The sequence below is a fragment of the Gorilla gorilla genome, chromosome 2 (genome assembly GCF_029281585.2).
Source record: "Gorilla gorilla gorilla isolate KB3781 chromosome 2, NHGRI_mGorGor1-v2.1_pri, whole genome shotgun sequence".
NCBI lineage: Eukaryota > Metazoa > Chordata > Mammalia > Primates > Hominidae > Gorilla > Gorilla gorilla.
Window position 1 is genome coordinate 145,532,405 of NC_086017.1, and position 20,772 is coordinate 145,553,176.

General features: G+C 54.7%; 1 protein-coding gene across 11 annotated transcripts; it reads right to left on the minus strand.

The window, feature by feature from the left end:
* AMOTL2 (angiomotin like 2) lies at window positions 1–18,525 on the minus strand. Of its 11 annotated transcripts, none has more exons than XM_019024386.4 (10): window positions 18,505–18,525; window positions 14,844–15,638; window positions 11,639–11,945; window positions 10,418–10,562; window positions 9,952–10,044; window positions 5,643–5,938; window positions 4,234–4,541; window positions 3,408–3,628; window positions 2,665–2,841; window positions 1–1,888 (listed from the first exon to the last, which is right to left on the minus strand). In XM_019024386.4, the coding sequence occupies exons 2-10, from the start codon at window positions 15,575–15,577 to the stop codon at window positions 1,830–1,832; spliced, it is 2,340 nt and encodes a 779-aa protein (XP_018879931.1). In that variant the 5' UTR covers window positions 15,578–15,638; window positions 18,505–18,525; the 3' UTR covers window positions 1–1,829. The 11 variants fall into 11 exon arrangements, with proteins under 11 accessions (XP_018879931.1, XP_063560282.1, XP_063560283.1 ...); XM_063704212.1 differs by lacking the exon at window positions 18,505–18,525 and adding an exon at window positions 17,657–17,962 and having other exon boundaries at window positions 2,665–2,844; XM_063704213.1 differs by lacking the exon at window positions 18,505–18,525 and adding an exon at window positions 17,849–17,944.
* Window positions 18,526–20,772: the final 2,247 nt, after the last annotated feature.

A 20,772-nucleotide genomic window follows, 5' to 3' on the forward strand; every position in this document is an offset into this window, starting at 1 on the left:
TCACTTTTAATTATTTTTTTTAATTAAAATACTGTTATACCCAGTGGAATGCAGCAGCAATCCTGGTACAGGGTGGCATAACAAAACAGCCATGTTTACATTTTAAATATTTACGATAACTTAAACATACAGACACACATCATGGTCTTTGGCAGAAAATGTTCACAGCACAAAAAATACTTTAAAAGAAATACCAAATATTAATCCAAAATATATTAAGTTGTTTTTTTTCTTTCACAATATTTTTTGCCTTTTTTTTCTCTTTTTTCTTTTTGCTTTGTAAACAATGCACATGAACCAAATGTATTTTTCAGCTTTAAACAGGGGTAGGGGAATTTAAAAAAAAATTGCAATTGTCCAGCAAATGCAAATGTTTAAAAAGGAAACTTGAGGAACCATGGAAATAAAACAACACATACCAAACCTAAAAACGATAAAGAAAGAAAACAAAGAATCAAGGAGAACTAAAAACGGTAAAGACAAAACTGCTAAAACCCACCAATAGCTCCTGGGGCTGAAGTGAGGGACTCTTTAAGACCAGAACTCAAAGTCACTGCTGCTAGCAGGCTGCCATGTGGGTGTTTCACCCCAATTCCAAAGCATCCGGTCCTGCTTTAGGGCGCTGGGCATGGGTAGCTTGAGGAGCCAGCCTCCTGGGCACTGTTTTGTGATGGGGGCTCCATTCAGAGGACTATTTGACTCTTGTAGCTCATTAACTAGTTTTCAACTGCTTTGCTCCTCTCCCAAACCCTCCAGGTGGGAACAAAGACACTTATGCTAACAAGATATCTCCAGTTTCTCGGAGAGAACTGGTACCGGGTAGGGCCACCGAAGCCCACCTGGGGGCATGGCAGATGTCTGTTCACGGTGGCTCATTTCATCTGGCTCAGGGTTTATGACCAAACTGACAGGATGTTCCAGGGACAGGAGCTGTGGAGCCACTTCAAGAGGCTGGTGGTGGGGGTCCCGTGGGCATTTATAGGGCTCAAGATGGAGGAAAAGGCAGCCGAGATCCTGGGAATCGAGCAGCTTTAACATCCACGGGCCAGGAACTTGAGGAGGAGGCATAACTGGGAGGCCAGTCAGAAGTTTCAGAAATTGACAGTAGGAAGAGGGGAGCACAGCCCATGGAGACACATCGGAACCTGCAGGCCTCAATCTTCTGTTCCACAAGAAAGGGAATTATATACAAACTGCGCACTGTCTCCCAGTCCACTTAAATGGCCCCTCACCCACAGCAAGTGAGAAGGTGAGGCTGTGTCTTCTCCAAGACTAACACCCTTAATAGTCCCCCAAAAATTCAAGTCTTAGTATCCCAAGAAGGCAGTGAGGAACTGAAGAGCAGATGAGGTTGGCTGGAACCAAACTTAGCCAGAGAACAATATGGCTGACTTGATTAGTGAACCAGTCCACCTGGCGTCCACAGGCAGCCGTCCTCGGAAATTAGTTCCCCAAACCAACACAGCCCCTCCCTCCCTGCCTGACTGACAACTGGCAGGGCAGAGGGAGCTCAGCTCCTTTCTGAGCTGTCAGTTGCTACCCCAGTAGCAGGCCTTGGGCAAGAAGTCAAGGCTGAATCCTCATTCTCCATAAGGCCCGGAGGAATGTGGGCTAAGAAGCAGAGTCTTCTGGGGGTGCCGGTGCTCTCACAGCTCTCCTCTCCCCTGGGCTCCTCCTCCTGAGCTCCTGGGACCAGATGGTCAATGGGAATGAGTGTCTGGCTGGGGAAAGGGACGGAGCAGCGGTTGACGGGGCTGCTGAAATGGCTGAGAGTGGCACAGGGCAGAAGAGGGGAGAGAATGGCTCAGAGTCCTGAAGCACCACCTCCTTCAGATCAGTATCTCCACCATGTCCGACAAGTCCTGGACTCTGGATGTAGCTACAGAGTCTGGAGACAGACAAGAACACAGGCACATGCCAATGAGTGTTACTAGATTGCTTTTAAAATCCTGGCACATTTGAAAGACAAAGATCGTTCTTCACCAACTTTTCCCACCTCTGCTGCCCAGGTTCCCAGAACTCGGCCAACCAAGCACAATGCTCTGCCCCCTTTCAGTGCTCAGCCCAGCCCACCAACCTCCGATGTGTAGGATGCATTTGTTTCTAACTTTGAACTGGTTGGAGGGCTTAGAGAGAGCAATGGAGAGCCCTGAGGGAGGGAGGCTGCAGCATTCTTTTCATGCCTGTGGTTTTCTGAGATCATGAGGCACAGGCAAATATGCAAAGGCCAATGTGAAAGGGGAGTGGAAAAAGAAATGGCATCTTCTCAGATTTCTCCCTCCCGGACTCTTTAAACAGGCTTCCAGAGTGCCATCGGCATGACTTGCGAGCTCCATTCTCTTGGATAATCAAATTGGAAATTAACTATGTAGGGAAGACCATGAAAGAGGAGCTAAAGTGCCTCCCATCTGGTTGCTTTCTTTCTGAATTCTGGATCTGCCTCTAGTCAGGGTTTCCAATTTCCCTATTCATGCAACCAGCCATCCCTCATGTTCACATTGAGGTGGGCCAGGCACCCTGCTCACCTCTGGCTATGCACAGCTCCCCATGGAGTACGGGCAATGACCCGGAGGGGGTCTGGGAAGAAAAGGCCTTGTGTTACAGTTCGCACACCAGTGCCCCCTCGGCCCTACCTAGTACAGAAGTGGGGTCAGGAGGACTTACCCAGAGAGGCTGCTCTCTGGCTACTGCTGCACCCCAGAAGGCTGTCAGGCTCTGGTGGCAGGCAGGTGGAGGTGCTGTCTGGGGGGCCGTCAGTCTGGGTGCTCCCATCTCTGCTCCCGTGTTTGGCATGGGCAGCAGGGGGAGCTGTGACCACTGGCTCCTCTGTGGGTGCTCTGTCTGCTGGAAAGGTAGGTGGATGGTTATTGCCATGCCTGTAAGATGTGGCCCTGGTGAAGGACACTCTAAGTTAACTGTCCCTGCTGGGGATTCAAGGTGGAGTGGGCTGCTCTTGATTTGCAAGAACTTTAAGACTAAAAATGCTCCTATTTTCAAATGGGAATAACTACCAGATTGGATTGGCTTCCAAATGTTTTGGGTGGTGGGACCCTTCCTTATAGATTAAATCTTCTAGAGTTTCTGTGGCATCTGCTTAGAAGGAAGAGTGGAGGGAGCTTGCATACAAGGTGTATCTGCACAGGAAGCTCTATTTTTCTTAGTTCAGTGGCTGGGGCTGAAGCATGATGGAATTTATGGTGATGGGGACTGAGTACCCCTCTTCACACTGGCAGGAGAGCCTTGTGCTGTAGAGTCACTAGAGGCAGAGAATAAGCCAGCTCCCCTGGGAGAGGGTCAGGAAGCCCTGGCTCCTATAGCCTCAGTTCTGGGAGGAAAGGTCTGGCAATCTGTGTTCAGGCCCAGGAGAAACTACCTCTCAATCTATCCCAGCAGCAGCCTCCTCTTACCTGTAGTCAGCCGAGCAGGGGCGTCTGCTGTTTGTCGTTCACTAGAAGAGAGCCCTTGCCAGCCCTGGGTTCCTGCTGCCGCAGCCGCGAAAACAGATGGCACCGACTTGGCAGGCCGCAGAGAGCCCTGGATGGCCTTGCCAGGGTCTCTCCTGGAGCGCTGCTGAAGGACCTTGATCACTGCATCCTTCTCCAGGATCTGGGCATGGAGCACCTTTAACCTGAGGGGTGAGAGGCCATGCCCACATTGTCAGACCCACAGATCCAACAGCCTCCACCCTTCCTGCCTCATAGGAGTTAGAGGAAAAGCCCCCCCTACCAACTCCCCCAACCCTGCCAGGCTGGATCCTTCTGTGCTTGTAGCAGGGACCTAGAGAGGGCTTAGAAATGGCACCACAGCTCTGGAATTTGATGCTCTTAGAGCCCAGGCTCTGAAAACCACCAGTGTATAAGGCCCTGGGCCCTTCTCACACCAGCAAAGGCAGGCCATTAAGGGTGGGTTCCAGATTCATCAGATGATAGTGGCGACACAGCCCACATCCTGGAGGGCGGCACTCCGGAGAGGGAAGGCAGGGCCCAAGCACTGGATGGCACCCAACACCTCCACAGTAAGAGTCTCCTGGGCAGAACAAGGACTCGGTATTTCTGGGCAAATGCATGTTTACAGTGCCTGGTGTGCCAAGCATGCAGGTTCAGCTCAGAAGCAGGAGGGACTGCTGAGCTCTATGGGGAAAGGGGCCTGTTTATCAGGGATCAAGGGCAGGGCAGTGACTGGACATTGCCACCCGCCCCCCCAACCTCAGGTGCCTGGCCTGCAATGCCAAACCTGCTTTCCATCTCCTGATGCCTGTGGCCACCAGTGAGCAGACCCTCATTGAAGCTGCTGCTGGGCGAGGGCTGGGGGGAATGTCGGATGAGAGTGGTGTCACGCTGGGCAGCAGCCGTGGCAGCCGCATCCATGGCAAACTGCCTCATGGCACGTTCCTCCAAATACTTCTGCTCCCACTTGGTCATGTCGGCCTCCAGCGCCAGGATCTGCTCCTCCTTCTCTCGCAGTTGTTCTGACAGTCGCAGGGCACTGAGCTCTGGAGACCCACCACTGCCACTGCTACCACCTGGGGCACCTGCCTGTCTCTGCAGAGCAAGGAGTAGAGACTGTGGTCAAGGGTGCAGGTTGGGTTGTGGCAGCCACTGGTCTTCGCCTCCACACGACTGTCACTTGTACATGTACGTGTTCAGCCATACACAGCATACATTTCCCCATCCTTCCTCTACCGAAATGGGGATACAGCACAGGTCCCCATACCCCTGCCCTGAATCCTATGGCAAGGGCATAGAGACCAGACAGATAATCCTCCAAACTGGCAAAGGGTGTGCTATCAATAATTATACTGGGAAAACTGGTGTAAATTAGAACAGAACTGGGCAAACCAGGGGGTTCAGTCACACTACCTCTGTGGCAAGGGTAGGTTTGGGAGTGGAGAAATAACTCTATTTGGTTTGTAAACACCAAGAGTTGTTTACACAGAAGTCCGAAGTGAGGCAAAGCACTATGGATCTGGACAACAATCTTTCCTCCCAATCTCGGGGAGGCATATAAAAGCTGGCTGGTGGCCGGACGCAGTGGCTCACGCCTGTAATCCCAGCACTTTGGGAGGCCAAGATCGGCAGATCACGTGAGGTCAGGGGTTCAAGATCAGCCAATATGGTGAAACCCCATCTCTACTAAAAATACAAAAATTAGCTGGGCGTGGTGGCGCACGCCTGTAGTCTCAGCTACTCGGGAGGCTGAGGCAAGAGAATGGCTTGAACCTGGGAGGTGGAGGTTGCAGTGAGCGTTCGCACCACTGCACTCCAGCCTGGGCGACAGAATGAGACTCCATCTCAAAAAAAAGAAAAAAAAAAAGCTCGCAGGCCTTCTATATCCAGGTTCCTGACTTACTTTCTCTAGAGGTCAAGGACAACTAGCCCTGCTGCTGCCGAGGACAGGAGTCCCCCGAGGCTGGACATGGGCCAGGTGGCAGGGCCTCTACTAAGACAATGAGTGGAAGGGAGCACGCAGCAAAGGTGGAGCAGAGAGCAATCATCCTTGCCGCCTTCCAACGGGCCTGCAGCCTAGATCTAAGCAGGGGCTCCCGGGGCCTCAGCCCTGGCCTCCAAACCTACAGTCCCCAAGGAGGAAGGGAAGCCAACATCCTCAGATGCTGCCCTAGCCTGGAGACTTTCTCAGCTCACCTGCTGTGCACGCAGGGCCTTGAGTTCCTGCTCCAGGCGAGTCCGCAGACGCAGCTCCAGCTGCTCCCGTTTCTCACAGGCTGCCTGCAGCTGCCCGAGCGCCTGCTGCAGCCGCTCCACTTTCTCCACATAGGCCTGCTTCTTGCGCAGCTCCTCTTCGGCTCGAGCTGCCCGGCCCTGCGCATTGCCCAGAGCCTGCTCCAGCAGCTCGGCACGCCGCCGCTGGTCCTCGATGGCGCCGCGCAGCAGTGCCATCTCTCGCTCCAGCTTCTCTTGCTCCTGCTGCTGTTCGTAGCCTGTAGGGAGAGAGAGGCTTGATCAGTGACAGTGAACACGTTGGCTGGCCCCATTGCCTCCTGGGCTCTGTGCTGACCACTGGATGAGCACAGTTGCTTCTCATTCTCTCAAAAATAACAGGAATAAGGTACCACTATTAACCCTGTCTCATGGAAGAAGAAACCAAGGCTCATGTTAAGTCAGGAGTAAATGACAGAGCCCAATTCCAGGACCCTTGCAGTAACAACTGGGCTACCCTGCCTTTCTACTGGGACATACTGCCATGGGACAGCCCCAAACACCATCCACTTGTGCCAGAGGCACCATGTCTAAAACACATCCACAATATCCCTTGAACCTTGTGACAGCTCGAGACTGTTGAGGTAGGAACTGTGATGCCCATGTACAGATGAGAAAATAGAGACTCAGGTAGGCTGTGACATGGTCCTCCTTCCAGTGGGAGAATGAAAGAAGGGGGAACAGAAGAACCACCATCTGCTGTCGGCACACCAGGCCCTTACACATCTTATTCCACGAATCCTCCAGCCCCTCCAGGAAGGATTTGGGATCCCCAACTTATAGGGGAGAAACATAGGAGGTGAATGGTGCTGCCAAATGGAAACCCCAGTTGGCCACACTACAAAGGCCCAGGCTGCCTCTGGCTACATGGTGAGGCGTTTGTACTTATAGGCCCCCCAGAGCTCTGGGGCTCCTTCTGCAGATCCAGGCCGAGAGGTCCGTTGAGGGCTCCATTTCCTTCCATGGTCTGAAAAGACCACTGAGATGTGAGCAACCAGGCTCAGAAGGAAATGCAAAGTCTGCAGCACAATGAAAATGACTATGGCCCAAAGATTAGTGTGTAAGGGTCAAGCTATCCTGACTTTTAAATCATTTTGTTAATTGCCCAAAGAAACTCTGCTCAGAGGCCCTCTCCATAGGGCCAGGAGAAGCCCAAGCCAGACCACAGAGCCCTCCATCTGATGTTCTAGCCTTAAATCCACCTCCCAGGCACCTGCCCCTTGAGAGTACCAGGCTGCCCCCTGAGGAGCGGGTCAGCTGCCTACCCTGCTGGAGAGCAGGTGGGGGGCAGGGCTATCGGCCCCCGCTAATGAACCTAAAGGCACTGTCTCTAGAACAGCATTCTGATTCAGTGGAATTTTCTGCCAGAGTGGAATTGTTCTATACGGCACCCTCCAATGCAGTGGCTACTAGACACACGTGCTACTGAGGACTGGAAATGTGGCTAGTAAGATGGGAGAACTGAATTTTAAATTTAATTTATTTTCATTAATTTCAATCTTTGGGCCACATGCAGCTAAGTACCTATCATATAGGACAGTGCAAGTTCTGGTACAGAAGAGTGAAGGCTTGAGACCTTGGCATGTGGAAGGGAGGATTCATTTACTCAGGGCCCTGGGGCAGGGCAGGGAGGACACAGAGGCAACTCAGGTTAGCTCTTGATTCATTTTGGATTTTTGAAGGCTGAGCCCAGGATGGTATCATTCTGTGGCATGGAGGAAAATACGAGGAAGTCCAATAATATTGAAACGGATGTGTTCATACTTCGATGGCTTAACATCCATTGAGTGGGGTGTTAACATCCATTGAGGAGGGGCAGCCAGGTTGGGACTCAGGCAGGGAGGACCCTCCCCTAGTCCACCTGTGCGTTCAGTTTGCCCAGGGCCTGCATCTCATTTCAGCCTTAGCATGACTCTGTGGAGAAGGACTCTGTCTCATCTTATAGCTGGAGAATCTGGGGCGCAGGGAAAGAAGAAATATTCCCAAGGGGGTGGAGCTAACAGGCCGGCCTCAGGCCTCAAGGCCAGATCCCCAGGGGGCACTGCTGGCCTAGAAGGGCCAGAAGGGCAGTGCTGGGGGGCTTCGTGGCTTGCCTAGGAGGAAAAGCAGATGGCATTGGTGATAATGGCCACACTTTCCTCGTGTTGACTGACCCCAGATAAAAGGGAGGTCAATCAGACACCTCCCTTTGCAATAGCTACTAGGGAGCAAGGAAGAGCTGCTTGGGTTTCCTCAGCCCTGGGGGAGGAGGGGCCGGAGGACCCAGCCCTCTGCTTCCAGAAGCTTCCTGCAGCCTTGTCCAACCTCTAAGGCCCTGGTGGGGGCTGGGAGGCTTTGAGCTCTGGCCATCCCCTACCAACAGGACCCTGATAAAACCTTGGGCCTGCGGGATCTCGGGAAGGAGAGCTCCTTAGTAAGAAATGAGTGGCCTGGGTGCGGGTGGGAAGACGACGCCCGGAGGCCAGCGGAGGCGGGCAGGAAGGCAGGCGAGGCGCCGACGGGACCCGGGATGCGCTTTGGGCAGCGAGCGAGCCCCCACCTCCACGTTCCAGGCTCCCTTTGTGCTCACCCTCCCTCCTCCCAAAGCCGGGCGAAGGGCGCCAGGCAGCGCGCACGGGAGGGAGCGGCGGGGGGCGGGCCGGGAGCGGAACAGCTCGCGGCTCTGGAATGCCAGGCATCCAGGTCACCCGCGGCTGCGAGATTAATGGCTCCAGCGAGGAGCCAAGAACAGCTCGGCGCTCACTCGCTCCCCGGGGAGCGGAAACGCCTCCCGGCCGGCCCCCCTCTTCTCACCCCCTAGCAAGCTCCCAGAAACCCGCCCCATGGCTTCCTTTCTTTGGCAGAGTCAGGCCCCAGAAGTCCGCCTTCCTCCACAGGCACCCTAATCTGCCGTGCCCTTGCAGCTTCTCCTCCCCAGACTCCTCAGGGAAACCCCAGGGCTGCCCCCTCCCCTTTCTCCCTCCTTCCCTTTGACTCCTTCCCAGAGACCTTAAGCCGCTGCCATCTCACCCCACCCAGCCAGAAGAGACCAGCCTACCTCCTGCCCCACCCTGTCAATTCCTTCAGTGCTGTGTTCCCCCATTCCCTGCCCTAGTCTTTGAACCCTCTCTGAAGGAAGATAGGGGTGCTGCCAGCCAGAGCTAAGTCCTCAAGCTGCTCCTCCATTTCTGCACCCCACACTACTCTTTGTGCCATTCACAGTAGGGTTCCTGTGAAGCCTCAAAGCCATGTTTACCCAGCTACCAACCACTCCCATTCCACTTCTCTGCAAACACCTTGAACAGCACTAAAGCTCCTAGTAGGAGCTCAATAAATAACTGTTCTTAGTCTCTTCTGATCGCTAGAGCCTCCTGCTGCTGAGCTCAGGGCTCCCTTTGCCACCCACCCCATGTACCTCTTGAACCGCCCAATAGCTCCTTCACCTCTGGCTGGCTCTCCACCCCTGCCATCCCCACAGAGCCCCTCTCTCAGGCCACCGGGGCTCCTAATCACCAGTTTCTAGGGCCACCCCCGTTGTTCTTTTGCATCTATGGGAACCTGCTCCTTTCTTAAGCTCACCACTTCCTTCCTGACCTCCCTGCCATGGTACCTTCCTGGGCCTGCTCCCATTCTCTCTTGAACATCTGCCAGTTGCTTAAAACACATCTGCTAATGAATGAATAAATGGACTAGTCAATGAACTTGCCCATTCTTCAAGGATGCTTAGACCGCCCCGTTTAGAATGCATCTGTTGGTTAAGGTCTAGGATCCCATTTTTGGCTGCCTCAGATGCCTCCACTTGGCTTGCTATGGCTCAGCTCCACCATGCCCCCCTACCTCTCACATTCCCATTGCACACTCCCGACCTTTCTGTTGCCAGAAACTCCCTGGGAAGCTCTCAGACCTGTCCTTCTCCTTCACCTCATCTGTCTTCAGGGCTACCTTGCCTCCCGCACTGCCCAATGCACTGCACCGATGGTCAGCACCGAAGCTCAGCAAATCACTGCTCCCCGGCATTCTCTCTTGTGTCAGCTGATCTTCTTAAAAGATACAGAACTAGATCCTATTCTTCTTTGGAAGCCACTTATCCCCACTATCCCCAGATCCAGTCTAGTGTTGGGCATACAGTGGGCAGTAAACCTGCTCCCAAAGTACTACTTTGCAAGGGGGAAGGCCAATCTTCCTAGTCCAGAGGGTGTGCAGCAGTCCCATTGCCTGCACACAGGCCAGGCTTCTTAGTGGGGCCCCTACTCACTCTGAGCAAGCAGCTTGGCCACCATGTCCTGACTGCCGGCCTGGGCCTCCTGTGTCTTGCTTGCCAGGCGGCGATTTGCAGATTCCAATCTCTCTGTTTCAAGGGAAGGAAAGATGTTTTAGTGTCAGGTGAAGCTGCCAGCTTGGGATTTTTCCTGACGTCCTATCAGGATGGGGCTGCATCCTCCACATTGGGGATGGGTTCATAAGGAAACCCCAGCTCAGCTCAGGGCCCCATGGGTGGGAGCCTCCTCTGTCAAGAGCCATCATCCCTGAGGGGATCCTAGGCCCAGTACATAGAGACAAGCATCTCTCTATCAGGGCAGCTCCAAAGGGGTCTCAGCCTGGCTCTCTGAGTTCATCTGCACTTTTGACAGAGAATAGAGATTCCCAATTTTTCTCTAGAACAAAGGAAGTAAGTCCTCTGCAGAGGTTCTCCAACCTCCACCTGTGTGACTGGCTCTCACCTCTAAGATCCCGGTTGAAGTCTTGCAGCCTCCTCATTTCACTGTCCATCTTGTTCCGCATGGTCTTCTCCAGGGCCTCACGCTTGGAGGAGGCTCTGGTCAGGCTCTCATGGGCCTCAGAGAGCCGCTGGATTTCGCTTTCCAGCTGCAAGAGTCAGACAGCAGAGGTGAATGAAGGTGAGAGCTCCCAGGGAGTGATTCGAGGCTGACCCACTACTCTCCGTCAGAAAAGGTGACAGATGAGAGGCCACCAAACAGGAGCAAAACCTCCAGGTGACTATGGTGGGATGGTCAGAAGCTTGTAGCCTCCAGAAGTAGAATAGACTGCTGGGACCAGCAAGCAACGGTCCCATCAGCTGCCCCAAGGACCAGATGCTGAGTGAACCCAGGGCCAGGTACTTTGGAAGTAGCTGCCTGCAGGGTGACTAAACACAGCTTCCCTGTGCCCCATGTCCAGAAGGAAACACTCTACTCTTGGCTGGCTTCCACCAAGAAACTGAGTACAGTTGGCCAGAAGTGGGCACCGAAAGACTCCAGCCATCATGGGGTGGTTTGACCTAACTTGGACACCACAGGACAGTCAAAGGAGGCCTGAGGCCATCTGCTAAAACTGAGCCTCAGCGGAAAACTGGTAACCCTTCACTAAAGAAGCGGGCACCAGGCCTAAGCCTGAGCTGCCTCTGCCTGGTGTCCCAGGCATCACCATCCACCCAGAGGGCCAGCTGGGCCCCGGCTGCTCCTCCCACTTGGCTGCTGGCAGGTTCCGCACGTGCTCTTAGCTGGCCTGTGATTCCAACAAGTCGCCCGTTTTTTTTTCCAAGAGGAGAAGTTTTCTTTTTGGCCAGGGCTGGCCTGGAACAGACTTGCTGTTGTGTGGGGGACACAAAGGGCTCTCTGTGGGAGGTGTCCATGGGAGGGGGTGTGTGCAGGGCAAGGGTGCGAGTGTGCAAGGAGCTGGTGAATGGGCTCTTTCTAATCACCACTGGCCAGCAACTGTTCATGTTCCAGGCCTGCTCTGCGGCCTCTCGGCTGTTCCCCAGCTGTCTGGAGTCAGCTCAGGAGGGTGCATGAGGAGTGAGGGAGGTGGAAAACAGAGGGATAGGGAGAAATCCAGCCAAACAGTTTTCAGGCTCCTCTGCCTCTCCTTGGACTACCCACTCCCCAGGTAGCCCCTCGGGGTCTCTTTCTGGTCTGCCCTTCTGAAGCCCCAGCAGGGCCTACCTTCTCAATGCGGCCAGCCTTCTCCGCAGAGCTCTCCAGCTCCCTCTGCAGCCGCTCATTGTCTCTCTGCAGCCTGGCATTCTCCCTCAGCACGGCCTCCATCTGGGCCAGGTGAGCACTGCCCGAGGTGGCTGAGGAGGCCTGGGCACTCACTGGCCCCTCCACAGCAGGTGGACTGAGGGAGCTCAGGGGGCCATGGCCGAGAGCAGCTGGATGTGGGGGAGGGGGGTGCTCCTGAGATTGCTGCAGGTACTGGTACTGCTGCTGCTGTTGGAGGAACACAGGGGGCACCTGGGCCTGCAGGATCCTGGGGAACAGAAGAGACGGTGTTCAGAGACAGCACAGACCCTCATGGCTCCCACCAGAGCAGCCCGGAGTCACCCCACTCCTAGGCATACTGGGAAGATGGTTAATTATTATCAATAATTAATATATTATTAAAATTACTGCAGATAATTATTCAACCCTGTAGTGTTAGGCAGGGACCAGTAGGGAAGGCCTTTTCCAAATGTTTCTGCCTGAGGCTCTCAAGAGTCAGACAGCAGGGCTAGAGGGGATTAATGTCAGGATGCTTGTTTCATACCCGCCTCACAGTGGCTGGGGCCTTGGGGATCAGCCTGAGCAATCCTGGGCCTCCTAAGCAACTAATGCTTAAATACATCATCTTAAAAAATGCACCCTGACACTTCTAATCAATGGAAGGTTATTTTTGGGGCTGGAGGCCATGTCAATCATGACTGAGCATATAACCTTCCAGGCCCCAGGACAACTTTGGTGGCTGGGCCCCAGCAGCAACCTTGTGTCTGTTACACGAGTCGCCAGTTTCAAGACTGCCAAAGCAGCACTCATTTTCTCCTTCCTATTTCAAGTCCTGCCACCCCCGACCCCCCACTCACCCAGAGTCATTTTTAGAAGACTCCAGTTAAGGTTAGAGCAATGAGACAAATGTCAGGGTAAGAGTCTGAGCTCTAGAGTCTGACAAATAGGGGTTCAAATCCCTGCTCCAGCTGTTTAACCTTGGGCGAGTGCCTCAGCCCCACAGACTGTGCATTGCTCTGTTGCATCATGAGGGTCTCCAGCCTCGCTGGGATTTGTTGAGGATGATGCTATGTAAGGCCTGGCAGAGTGCTGGGCCAGTGCTGGGCGGGTGGCAGGTGCTCCTATAATGGTGGCCCATCCTCCATCTCTTCTAGTAGGAGCCTCAGTTTACCCTCAGTTTAGAGAATAAATGTGGCCCAAACTCTTGGTTTCCTTGGGAGTAAGGGCTGCCTCTGGACTACTGTGGTCGCTGAGTTCAGGGGACAATGTTCTATTGGCCTCTGGCACTGGTGTAACATCACCCCCAGGGCTCCATGTTGAGGGAAGGAGCAAAGGGCAAGAGGCACGGGGAGTCCAAGGGCCTTCCTGGGACCTTGTGATTCCCAGTGTCACAACTGCCTCAGTTTCACAAAGAATCTTCCAAGTCCCAGAAGCCCCGCAAAAACCGAATTCCCCTTCTGGGTGCATCATCTCAGCACTAATGCACACCCAGCCTGCCCCTGACTCTTGCTGTCATACAGCCTATGCCCCCCCTGCTCTTCTCAGGACCCTAGGCTAGGAGTCTAGTCCGTTTCCTGACAAATAATCTTCATTGGATCATCTGAAAGGAGATATTGGGCAGATGTATTTCTCCTACTACCTAAGGTGGGGCTTCCACTAAGAGCTGGGAAGAGGGTCCCCACTGGAGTGCTCAAACTCTCCATTCCACTGGTAAAATGGCCATTCTCAAGGTTGCTTCAAGAACTTGCTCCCCCCTGCACTGGGCCAGGCAGACACAACTGGCATTCTTTGGGGATGACTTAGCTCTGAGAAAGAATAGCAACTCCTTTCCCTTCACACTTGCTTTCCTTTCTCCTCGTCCTCTCCCTCCCCTGCTTTTTGTTCTCCTGCAAACAGTCTACTTCCTTGCCGTGATTACTATCTTTTCCTGACAGGGTTCAATAAGGCTGGTCCAAAAGAAGAAACCACCACTCAGCTTCCGAAACTCTTCCTGACCGAGCCCTGAGAGGGGCGATAAAGTGCGAGTCTGGAGGGGTGGAGGCTGGAGAAAAACTATGAGGCTCCATCCTCTGGTTCCGCCATACCAACCCCATCATGTGACTCATTTCTCGAGAGCAAGGAAAGCCGGACGGTTTGAAAGTGGGTGTTTACTAAAGGAACACTCAGCGGGCATGAAGAGAACCAGACTTTGACCTTCGGCCACCAGGGGAAGAGTCTGAAATCCTTGGGGTCCCTTGGTGGGGTTTCTTGGACTCCCATAGGGGGAGATGCAGCAGTGATGGCTGTGTCTGCTTCTCTGGAAAAGATGCTGGGCAAGATGAGAAGCGTGAGGCAGGGCCTTGTTTCTAGGAACACTTATTTCTCCAAACTCTCTAGACTTCTTGCCTCCCCCGGTCTTCCTGCTTCCATTCTGGCCCCTTACAAACCATGCTCTGCATGTAGCCAGAGAGATCATTTAGAAAAGGTAAACCAAATCACATCCCCTGAGGGCCTCCCAGCACACTCAGAATCAAACTCTAAGTCCCTACCCTGGCCCAGCAGCCTCTCCTGAGCCTCACCAGAAAGGGGCCCACCTGGACCCAGAATCCTTTCCCACCGTAGGCTGCAGACGCAGGGAGCATATGGCAGGAAATGAAGAGGAGAGACAAGTAAGCTCCTGCCCTGGTGTAAGATGCTGAGAGGTCTCTAATGAGGCCACTGGGCCTTTCCAGCCTCTAGTTAGGAATGCCTCCCAATAATCACAGAAAGCAAGCTGCTCACATTTTATTAAAAAATCTCCAGAGAAGGAGGTCCCACCTTCTTCCTACTTAACTTGGAAACAGATTGGCAATCATTCCCAACCCTGCCTTTAGGAAGTTCTTTCTGAAATCTAACCTTTAACCCCCTGCTGCAATTTGTGTCCTCTGGGGACTCTAGTTACTTGAATGCTACAACTAAGCAGACAATGGTGCCTATCTCTGAATTAAGGCAAGGGACACCACTAACTTCTTAGGGGACCTCAGCTAAGTCCCTCTTCTCTGCCAGGCATTAGCTCTCCCTTCTCAGGTTGGAGGTGGGGTGGATCTTGCTAGCTCTGACACAAGCTGTGATCTTGAGGCTCTCCTCCCTGAGAGACCTGTGCTGGAAGAAAGCCAGGAGTTGGAAAGCCCAAGGTGGGGAGAGTTACCTGACTTCAGCATGCTGGAAGTGCGGGCTGCCGCGGGCACGGTACCGTGGGTCAGTGACAGCAGTGGTGGTCTCATGAGCTAGTACAACATGAGGGTACTGAGGTGGGGGTCCTCGGGACTCTGGGCCCTCAGCAGGGGGGCCCCTCAGTGGGGGGCCCTGCTGGTTGCGCGCCAGCTGTGGGAAGCTGTGGGAGGAGCTCATGTGGCTGGGGGCCCGGGCGCCGTTCCTCTCCAGGGACAACTGAAGGAGCCGTTCACTCAACGAGCGCACGTGCCCATGCCTCAGCTCCCGCAGGGCCTCGTCCTGCCTCCGACTGCCTCCCGGGGCCCCACGGGGATCTCGGTCCCCCGCATGTGGCCGGGGCCCTGCCTGTTGGGCCGCATAGTACTGCGAGTGGGCTTTGGCCTCCTCATAGGTGGGCAGCTCCTCTCCCTTGCTGGGCTGTGGGCATAGCCGGTAGAGGGTGTTCTCTGCCAGGTGGTTCTCACCGCCCTGGTGCTCCTGGCCCTGGGGCTCCTGCCTGGTGGCCTGCTGCAGCACCTGACTGTCCTCTGGGGCCAGGATCTCCAGGGAGGCCTGGGGGCTCCCTGTACCCCCAGTTCCAGCCCCACCCCTCAGGGCCTGCTGCTGGATGGCTAGCAGCGTGCGTGTCTCAGTCAGGTTGCCGTAGCGCAGCTGCTCCTGGATGAGGCGGTGCAGGACTGTCCCCGAGGAGTCTTCCAGTGTCCTCATGCTTCTTTGGCTTGCACACAGCTGCCTGGACAATGGCCGGTGGCACCTGGCCCCAGAGCACCTGGAGTGGGGTGGGGAGAGAGAGAGAGAAAAGCAATCAGTGGGAACCCATGGGAAAGGAGAAAGCTTTCCAGGACTTCCATTATTACTCTGGTGGAAAGCATAAAAGTGAAGAGCAGGGGTGGGGCGGTTCACACAAGCCTGGGTTAAAGTACCAGTGCTGCCATCTACTGATTAAGACAAGTTACCTAATCTCTGAGCCTCAGTTTCTCCACCAGAAAAATGCAAAGAATTCTGCTTGACTCATGGAGATGAGAAAAAAAAAAAGAGGCAGTGGCCTGCGAGCTCCTGGCACAGTGAAAATCCTGGTAAACGATTACTAATGATAACATTCATGGAGACTTACTATTCCTGGAGAGAGACAACAGGAAACCAGAAGATAACCCACCAGGAACCACCACCCGTACAGCCAGCTACACATCAAACAGCCTGATGGGCAATTCTAAGGCAGGCCTAGTTCAGATCTAACCACTTAGCTATTCAGTCTAGGGGTGGATGGGGCCCCAATTTATTGGCAGGTGATAAAGAATGCATGCAGTCCAGTAGAAGCCCTAGGCGAAAGGCCCCCAGGACCCTCTAGACTGAGGCATGCCAGAGCCCAGCCTTGGCACAGTCAACCTACCACCCTCTAGACTGAGGCATCCCAGAGCCCAGCCTTGGCACAGTCAACCTACCACCCTCTAGCCCGCTGAACCCCTGGCCACTTTTCCCACTCTCCCTGAACCAGAGAACTCCTGGAGGATGGGCTTGGGCTCTGCTTCATCGAGCGCTGCTGACGGAATGAATCTGGGGCTTCCTGTCATGGGATGACCTTGGCAGTCATTCTGCAAGGTGAACAGGAAGAAGGAGGAATTGCACCTGAATTGGTGAATAAAGGATGAATAAAAATGCTCCAAGAGGACAATGGTTTTGTAAGATGAGGCACAAAGGTGCCACCCATTAAGGTTAGTGGGTCAGTCTTTGTGCTGACAGTAACTGCAAGAGAGCTCCAGGAAAAAGAAAGGATGGCATGATGTCTGTGATTTTATGATTATCCTCCCCAACACACACACACACACACACACACACACACACACACACACACACACACACTTGCTACTTGGAAAAGCCCCCACTAGTCCTCTAGGCACATAAGGGATGGGCACTCAGCATCTTTCTTGACATCAGTGTCAAGGAAGCCCATCTTGACTTGGGCCAACTGGAGAAGTAAGGGGAGGCTGTTAGTTGAGAGACCTGGGGCAGGGGAGAGGGGACTGTGAGCCTAAAGTGCTGGGAGATTATATCGGAGAAAGGAGTTCCCTTCTAAGCCTGGGCTCCCAGTGGTTCATGGACTGGAAATCTGCCTGCCTCTCTCACCCAGCTTCCTTTCCACAGCCTCTTCCAACACAAATCTCCAAACTGGGATCCAGGGAAAACTAAACAGAATCCATACTGCCACAGGTCCTGTGTGTATGGGCAGGGGTGGGGGGGGGGGGGGGTGGGAGGAATGTGGCCCCTCCTCTGCCACTAAACTAGCCCTAGTGTCCTGCTTCAGTTTGGGCTATGGCATGTTGGCAGAGCAGCCATTCCGGATCTTTTCCCTCTCCCCACCCCAGTACTCCAGCTGCCCAGAGCTGGGGAGTGGGGGATGAGTCTGGAGGGCACCTCTGTACCCATCCTTCCTAGCACCCAGTCATGCGCCCCCACACACAACGAGGGGTAGATGTGCAAGACTCCAGAGCTACCCGAGGCAAAGCAAGCAAATGGGATTCAATTCGTATGGGATTCAGTTCGCCCTGGAGTTTTATCTGCGGGCATTTCCTAAGATAATCACTCTCTGGGCCGACTCCCACAGAGAAGGCAGGGGAGCGGCAGGAAGGAATGCGGAGCCTTCCTGACAGATTCCAGGCGCTCCATAGTGTGCCCGGACTGGGAGCAAGGAACACCTCCAAGGCCTCTCATCGCGAATTTGTCCCGGCCAAGCCCCTCAGATTCACGTCCTTTCAGACATCAAACGCCTGGGCCTTTACAAAAACCTACTTCCGCGCCCCCGGCCGCGAACCTCTGCTGCACTCGCCCGCTGCGCTCTCTGAAGGCCGCCTTTCTAAGCCAGCGAGCGTCTCCAGCCTTGGCCTGGGCTCCTGCTCGCCTAAGGAACCAAAGACAGTCTCCAAGCTAGGAGACTCTGGCACCCCAGCCAGGGCTCCCGCCCCACCACGAGCCCGGGCGGACCTGGAGCACCGGTGGCCGCTGGTACGCCTGGGGCGAGCCGGTGACGGTAGCCCGAGGCCCGGAGAGGTCTTTAAGCATCGCGGGTCCGCCTCCCTCCCTCTCGAGCCCTCTTTGTTTTCCAAATACTCTAACGCTGACGTCACCGGGCTGGACAGCAGGCTGCATTCTTTCTAAGTGAGAGCCAATTCGTGGCTCCAGAGAGGATTTTCCAAGGAAGACAAAGAGGAATTCTTGGACTAGTTGGGGGCAAAGGCACCTGTAACCCCCACCTAACCAAATCAGCCCGCAGGACCCTGCAACTTGAGCTCCAAGCGGCGCCTCCATCCCTGTCCCCCGCCACCCCCACCCCCGCCGACCTGCAACCCGAAACACTGTGGCTGTTGTCTCCGGAGTCGGCCCTCTCCCCTCTCCCCCAGCCCCAAGAGACCCGCGCGTTTCTAGAGCCCCGCAAAGCCCAGCGCGCTGGGCTCCCTGGGCAGAGCAGCCCTTGCCAGGCACTGCGGCTGCCTCGAAAGGGCGCACTGCGCCCCGAGGACGCTCGATCCTCGAGGCTCCGACTCTCGGAAAAGGCCGGGTTGCGCCGAGACTCCAGCTTTGGCTGGGGCACGTTTCTGTGGCCTCGCGCGCTCTCCCGAGCGCCGAGCGGCCTTCCTTACCGCTGCGGCCCGAGGGTGCCCAGCGCAGTCAGACACCACAACCTCCGGCTTGGCCCAGCTCAGCTCGGCGGCGAAGATGTGTTCTCAGCCGTGGCGCCGACGCTCTGGCTGTTCGCGCCCCAGCGCGCAGCCCCAGGGTCGGCCCGCGCCGGAGGCGGCTGCTATGCCAGGAATGTGAGAGTTTCAGGTTCCCCCTCGGGATCAAAGCGAACCACAAATAACCTCTCAGCGCGCCGCCCTCCTCCGCCCTCCGCCTTCTCCCGCTCCCTCCTCCCGGCCCCCGCCTTCCTCCGGGGAGGCGGCGCTGCTGGCCGAGCGCCGGCCCGGCCCCCGAGCTCCGTTCCTCCGCGCCCAGCGCCCTCCAGGCCGCGGTGTGTCCGCCCCTGCCCCCTGCTTTGCCTTCGGAGCTGCTGGAGACAATTTAATCCAGCTCTGCCCATTATCGCCTCCACTCCCAGTCGCCGACCCGCTCTCACCCTTCATCCCTAAACCCATCGACGGGACGACAGCAAGGGCTGTACCACGCGTGTCCTGGGGTTGCTGCGGGAGGGGGCTCCGGCTGTGTGTGTGTGTGTGTGTGTGTGTGTGTGTGTGTGTGTACCGGGGGAGGGGAGAAAGAGAGGAGGGACTGCAAAGACATCCATATCCTCTGGGCTGGGACAGTGCCCCGGGCTAAGTGAATGCTTCCAGCCACAGAGCCTCTTTCCCCTAACCCCCGCTGTTTTCACCCCCAGCGGCAACCTTTGAATGCACTTTTGTTTACAAACACCTTCGCCAGCTATTTTACGACCGTCTCCACAGGAAGTGTGAATCTGGGTTGGAAAATCCGGTCAATTTGACCCACCTACCCAACTGAATCACCCGCCGCCAGGAGCTCTGTCCACTTCTTCCCCAAGGTGATAATAGGCGCCTCTTTACGCAGAGTGCAAGGTGTGCCACCGCTGGCTTTTCGCCCGGTCATCCGATTCAGCCCTGCCAAGCACACTCCAACGGAGTTCTGTTATCATCCCTGTGTTGTAAATGAGGACACCAGGGCTCAGAGAGCTTAAGCAGCGTGCCCAGAGTCACACACAGTGAGAACCAGGTAATCAACCACTGGGCTGCTTGGTTTCTCCTTCTCAAAACCCCTCCCTGGCTATCAGAATCCAGGCTCCCTAGATGGACAGGGCAGACACTGGGAGCCCTCCTCTCTCCACTTACCCTGTCCTTGCTTTAGTCTCTTCTTTACCTCCCCCTACACCCCTGCCAGCCAGGGGCTTTCCCCTGTACCCACTTCTGTGGCTTCTGCATGGAATCCTCTCCTCTGCCCCCAGGACACTTCCACTGCTAGATGGAAACCCCTTCTTCAGAAAGCTTGCTCTGACACATGCTGTCCCCGTTCCCCACCACACAAGCCCTCTCTACAAGTCAGTTGGGGTGAGGTGGGGGCAGTCAGGCCCCTGTCCACCCAGAGAGTCAGGGCTGATTTCTACCCCTGGCTGGGTCCTCCCATCAGCATGGAGTTTGCAAGTCCCAAATTCACTGGAGGGAAACAAGGACAAGGAACTTCTGCAAGCTTAATTGCCAGGGACATTGTTAATTTTTAATAAAACTCACAAAAAGTGTGTGTGTGTGTGTGCGCGCGTGTGTGTTTCAAACAGTGATTGGATCTGAGATGATTGAGCAAATGGATCATTTGTGCCAAGCTACAGGATATTTGTCTTTCCAAGGATCCCCTTACGAAGAGAAGCTATGATCAGTATACCACTGTAGGTAGGAATTTTAGAAGTGAAAGGAAAGAGGTCTCTGAGTTGCCTTACCTTATGGACAGCATAACTGGTGGAGGCAGGGGAGTGGTTGTGGACATGTGCACTCTGGGGTTGTAAAATCGGGGGAAAGACCACATGGTACAGTCCTGCCTTTCAGGCATTTGGGAGGATACCTGACAAAATGTTTGACAAATATTCTTGAGATGGTTGCAGAAAGGCGTCAGCTCAAGGCAGCTAGGGTGAAGGAGGTACATCTTGGAGTGGACAAGCCTGCTGCAGAGCCACACAGGCCCCCATGATTACTAATTTCTGTCCCCAAAGGGACAGAAGCGGGAGAGGGATCCCAAAACCTAAATGAGAAATGTGCGTGTACTTTTATTTTTCCTTTCCCTTTCTCTCTGCAGAAAGAACAGAAGGCAAGATCTGTCAGGCATGGCCTGCGGTGGAGCCTGCCTAAGCTGGCGGCCACCCCAGCTCTGCAGGCTAGTTGGTGGAGAAGGTGACCACTGTTCAGATGTGC